The sequence below is a fragment of the Setaria italica genome, chromosome III (assembly GCF_000263155.2).
Source record: "Setaria italica strain Yugu1 chromosome III, Setaria_italica_v2.0, whole genome shotgun sequence".
Taxonomy (NCBI): domain Eukaryota; kingdom Viridiplantae; phylum Streptophyta; class Magnoliopsida; order Poales; family Poaceae; genus Setaria; species Setaria italica.
This window is the reverse complement of record NC_028452.1, coordinates 3,534,964-3,538,106: the sequence shown is the minus strand read 5'-3', so window position 1 is coordinate 3,538,106 and position 3,143 is coordinate 3,534,964. Positions and strand designations below refer to the sequence as shown.

At 57.6% G+C, this 3,143-nt stretch overlaps 1 protein-coding gene across 1 annotated transcript; it reads right to left on the bottom strand.

Moving 5' to 3' along the window:
* Positions 1-1,359: 1,359 nt before the first annotated feature.
* LOC101771835 (chitinase 10-like) lies at positions 1,360-2,763 on the bottom strand. The gene is made up of 2 exons (XM_004960372.3): positions 1,989-2,763; positions 1,360-1,865 (listed from the first exon to the last, which is right to left on the bottom strand). The coding sequence occupies exons 1-2, from the start codon at positions 2,555-2,557 to the stop codon at positions 1,484-1,486; spliced, it is 951 nt and encodes a 316-aa protein (XP_004960429.1). The 5' UTR covers positions 2,558-2,763; the 3' UTR covers positions 1,360-1,483.
* Positions 2,764-3,143: the final 380 nt, after the last annotated feature.

The window sequence follows — 3,143 nt, the reverse complement described above, 5'->3', positions numbered from 1 at the left end:
CCCCCCCCCCCCCCCCCCCCCCCCCCCCCGGGTCTATAAAATCACCCGGACCAAAGGAAAGGAGGAATCCAAGCACAGCAAACAGACAGACTACCAGAGCACGGCGCTGAGAGCCAACAGCATCAAGCAGGAAAAAGGAGAGAGGGAGAAGGTCCTCCGATCCAGCAGCAGCAACAAGGAAAGGAAGAGAAGCAGCAGCAGCAGCAAAGATGTCGGAGCGGACGGCGAACTGCGTCGACATCCTGATCGCCATCATCCTGCCGCCGCTGGGGGTGTTCCTCAAGCACGGGTGCGGGCACGAGTTCTGGATCTGCCTCCTCCTCACCTTCCTCGGCTACCTCCCCGGCATCATCTACGCCATCTACGCCATCACCAAGTAGTAGAGAGGCCGGGAGGAGTGCTATCGATCGATCTGGTCGATGAGCGCTCCAGCTAGCTCCTGGCCGGTGTGTTCATGCCGTCTAGCTAGCTACTAGTACTCTTGTTTAGTTTAATTTCGTTCCCCCGCTCTTGGTCGTCGTCGTCGTCGTTGATTCCAGTACTTGATTATTCGCTGTTCATCATCTCATCACGTTGATTGTTGATCGATCGACTTGTTAAGTTTCTTCCCGGCTGATGGATCGTCGTTGCAATTAATTAATCAAAGTTGTTGAGAATCGTGTGCTGATTGCGCTGCTTGCCAAATTCTCAGCGAATCAAAGTTGCCATCTGCTGCGACCTTTAATTTTGTATGCGTATCTCGGTGTTGGTTCTGCTGATGACGGATGCTTCGTTCGATCACCACCCCTCAGACGACACATGTTACATACTAGGTTGCGAAGCAGCGACAAACTAAACGAGCACTCCCGGCCCACTGCTAGCGAGTAGTGCGTGCGTGTGACATCAGGGAAGAGATGCATCTCCAGTTCAGACGAAACGCGACCTGCTGAAACGCGGTGTGTGCAAAGCTCTGCTTGTTTCGTTCAGAGAGTTAAACCAAGAACTCAGCAACCGGGGGTTCCGGTGCCCCCCAAGCAAGCATCAATTCATCGCTAGCTCCTGTCCGTCCAGTCCAGCAGATGATGCACCCACCTGACCTGGGGCTACCTCTCTTCTTCCCCTGCAAGAGCACGCCAGTACGTGGGGCCTGTTTGGAGTTTGGACGCACAGCTGCCTTGCCTATGGTCCCAACGACGACCCAACCAATCATTCGTGCGTCATCACGTTTCACGTGTCTACGACGGTTCCAGCTGCTTCCATACACTTGCAGCAGATGATTCAACGAGCTAGAGAAGTGCCTCCTTAATTAGTTCTCATAGTAGTAAGTACATTCTTGCAACTAGAGAAGTTAAGGATTCAACGACGTTGCCCATCTTGTTTGTAACTTGTAAGAAACCCCAACTTTATTGTTGGCAAAGAGAAACTCAGCGAGTACAGTACAAACACAGAATGAGGCATGCATGCGATGCGAGCACAAAACAAAGGGTCAAAGCCTCAAAGGCGGCTAGCTAGGACTGGAATAGGGCTGCTGGTTGGCGCAGTCCAAGTTGGGCCCGACGTCGACGCCGAGCATGCCGCAGTACCGCTTGAAGAAGCCGATCCGGTCCTCCACCGGCGCGGGCTTCCCGCTCGGTCCGCACTCGATCCCGCCGTTGATGATGTTGGTCGTCAGCCCGAACCCCGCCGTCCGGTTCTTCGCCAGGTCGTCGCCGCTGGGCCGGTAGCGCCCCACCATCACGTCGTGGCACGACGGCTTGGGCGCCCGCGGCGTCATCCAGAACCACAGCGCCGTCTTGAACGCCACCTCCGGGTCGCCCGCCACCACCTCCGGCTCCCGCAGCCCGTCGAAGCCCACCGCCTTGCCCGCCGGCCCGTAGTTGTAGTTCCTGATCGACATCACAGCAGCCACCAAGTGATGTAATTAAGGCGACCTTGCCAGCAGAAATGGAGGAGGACGAGGACGAGGACGAGGACGAGGACGAGGAGATGGAGCTGGATCAAGTTATTACCATGAGAGCTGGATGGGTCCGCGGCCATGGTAGGACTTGCCGAGGACGCACGGCCAGTCGGTGTTGTTGGCGTCGCAGTAGTTGCTCTGCGGGTTGATCTCCTCCTTGAAGCAGAGGCCCCACGCGAAGGGCCCGTCGGGCGCCGTCGCCCACCCGCCGGTCGTCTCGTGGGAGATCTGCGCCAGGAACGCCGCCACCTCGCGCCTCCGGGTGGCGTTGCCGCCGTCGCCGCCGAACGCCGGGAACGCGTCGGCGGCGCGGAGGAAGGAGGTGTAGTTGTAGAAGCCGCGCGCGGGGCAGGCGGCGTCGTCCTTGTGCGGGAAGAAGGAGCGGTACAGGTCCTCCGTCACGATCGATGCCACGTGGCTGTGGCTGTGGCTCGGGAAGTCGCCGTCGTGGCCGTGGTCGCCGTAGCCGCCGTGGCCGTGGTTGCCGTAGCCGCCGCGGCCGTTGTTGGGGAACAGGCAGTCCCACCTCCACCCCGACCACCACGCCGCCTCCGCGGCACCGGCGTTGGAGACGACCAGCACGACGGCCAGCAAGATGGCAGGGAGGAACAGGCGCGCCATTGTTGGCAATTGGTGGTGTCCTCAGTGCAGCGAGCGAGTTGTATAGATAGAGAGGATAGCTAGCACGATCTAGTCGAGAGCGAACACATGGCGTGCACGTGCGTGGAGGAATCCCCAGCCGGCCGCGCGGGGCGGCCGGATTGAGGCGACGGCGACCGGCGGCGCTGGCAAAGCGTGGCTCATCTCCATAATACACACAGTTGACTTGATCTTAATCAATCCACATTATTCGATCATGAGAAGCGCTGGAGCAGAAAATTTTTTTAAGGATCGATCTGTTGATGTGACAGCAAGTGTTGTATCCTTGGAATTTGGGCTAGGTCAATGGCGCTGGCGCCCAACAGAGAGCATGTGCTGCATACTTGCACACATCGACAAGGGCTCGTGGGCTGCTAGCTTCTATTGATTTTTTTGTTGTTGACCATTTTGGTCTGTGTTAGCTCTGCTGATGACTTGGTGGTAATGAATACTGACGGCACTTAGCAGGGCTGGTAAGTTTTGCAGTCGTAGGTGAATAAGATAAGAAGATGGACAGAGAGAGAACATGGTGGCCGCCTTGCTGGGCTTGAGCGACGGTAATAGAGAG

What these genes read in the sequence shown, in the direction of transcription:
- LOC101771835 (XM_004960372.3), bottom strand. Translation starts at nt 2,557, where the DNA reads ATGGCGCGCCTGTTCCTCCCTGCCATCTTGCTGGCCGTCGTGCTGGTC. An exon ending in GGACCCATCCAGCTCTCATG is followed by an intron (nt 1,866 to 1,988) that starts GTAATAACTTGA and finishes GATGTCGATCAG; the next exon opens with GAACTACAACTACGGGCCGG.